Here is a 1325-nt window from a genome sequence, read left to right as displayed (position 1 = left end):
CAGGAAGCAGTCGTAGCCACAGGTAGAATCAGATTAATGTATCGTTTTCACTGTTATTAAAATTTTTCTTTCGCTAACTATAATGTCTCTTAGGCCCAACCTAATTCTTTCTTCGCCCTAGGCCAGAACTCAGGCCCAAGACTGGTTGGTATCACAACATAGCACGAGCCACATTCTTTTAAATTTTGTCAGGACCTTTTTCTAGAAAGCTCTGGGCTTTTCCTTGTGAGTCTGCACTTTATAAATATATATTAAAGCTCCTAATCGTTTATATTTCTTGCTCTGCTACTGTATATGAACATATCTGAGATAGAAATCACGTCTTGTTCATCATCACCTCTTTATACTCAATGCAGTGTCTGGCAAATAGCAGGTTCTCAAAAGATGCTGACAAAGTGGACGATGGAGAGTGGAAACAATGCAGAATTTTATAAAACTGAGTATTGAAAGGCAGACTTTGTCTCTTCACCGTACAGATAAGAAGATTGAGGTCCAGGGAGATAAAGATAGGATCTGCGCTAAAAGGCCTCATACATTAGGAACGTGATCTAAGGCCTTCCTGTGACAGTGATCTCTGCCTAACAATAGCTATTTTACCTTTCCCAATTATTGGCAATTACTCTCACATCCAAAATACATTAGCTTATAAGCAACAACGGCTCTGACCATCTTTCATCTCACAGGGTTACCAGCTGAAGAGACAATGGGCAAATCCCTTTTTCACTCCCAGGGAATCTACAGTGATACACCCGGTCTCTTACTTCCAAACGTTTTTCAAGTAAACATTTCAGTACAGCCTAATGGTATCAGAGATTGTGAATGGTTATGTTTACTGTAGGTAGTCCTATTTCAAGTAAAAATAAACCATTTTTGTAGTAACATATTGCAGATGCCAAGGCTAAAAATGTTTCCATTACAGCATATCACTCTAAATTCCAGATAGGACAGAAAAAGAAATGAAACATCACAAGTGAAATTTAGATACCTACTTTTGCAGTCATCTTGGCCAAAAGCTCTTGTAAATCCATTATTCCTTGTACCAGGCTTAAAAAATCACTGCAGGTTGGACAAGCTCAATAAAGAAAATATAAAATACATATTGATATTGTGCTAATATAAGAAAGAAAAAAAAATTTTTCTTTAGTCTTTTTGCCATAGGCTGAGTGCTCTAGCTAGAGAGAGGGAAAGCTAGAAATCACCCCCCCAGGGCAATGGCCATGCTACAATTCCTTCTCCTCCAGCCTCCTCTTGGGATTTTGGGCATGCACACACACACGCCTGGCATGATCTTCAAGTCGCCAGGTCCAGGACTTGAACCATGGTCA

At 39.2% G+C, this 1325-nt stretch overlaps 1 protein-coding gene across 1 annotated transcript in view; it reads right to left on the bottom strand.

Annotated features, from left to right (window-relative positions):
• NELL1 (neural EGFL like 1) overlaps positions 1 to 1325 on the bottom strand; it is a gene marked incomplete in the record, with an annotated part of 909119 nt that overhangs the window by 704129 nt on the left and 203665 nt on the right. The window contains 1 exon segment of the mRNA XM_027771205.1: positions 990 to 1072. Within this exon segment, the coding sequence (XP_027627006.1) occupies positions 990 to 1072 (83 nt within the window).

Source organism: Tupaia chinensis, unplaced genomic scaffold (assembly GCF_000334495.1).
Source record: "Tupaia chinensis unplaced genomic scaffold, TupChi_1.0 Scaffold000196_1, whole genome shotgun sequence".
Classification (NCBI taxonomy): domain Eukaryota; kingdom Metazoa; phylum Chordata; class Mammalia; order Scandentia; family Tupaiidae; genus Tupaia; species Tupaia belangeri.
This window is presented reverse-complemented; position numbering and strand designations above follow the sequence as displayed.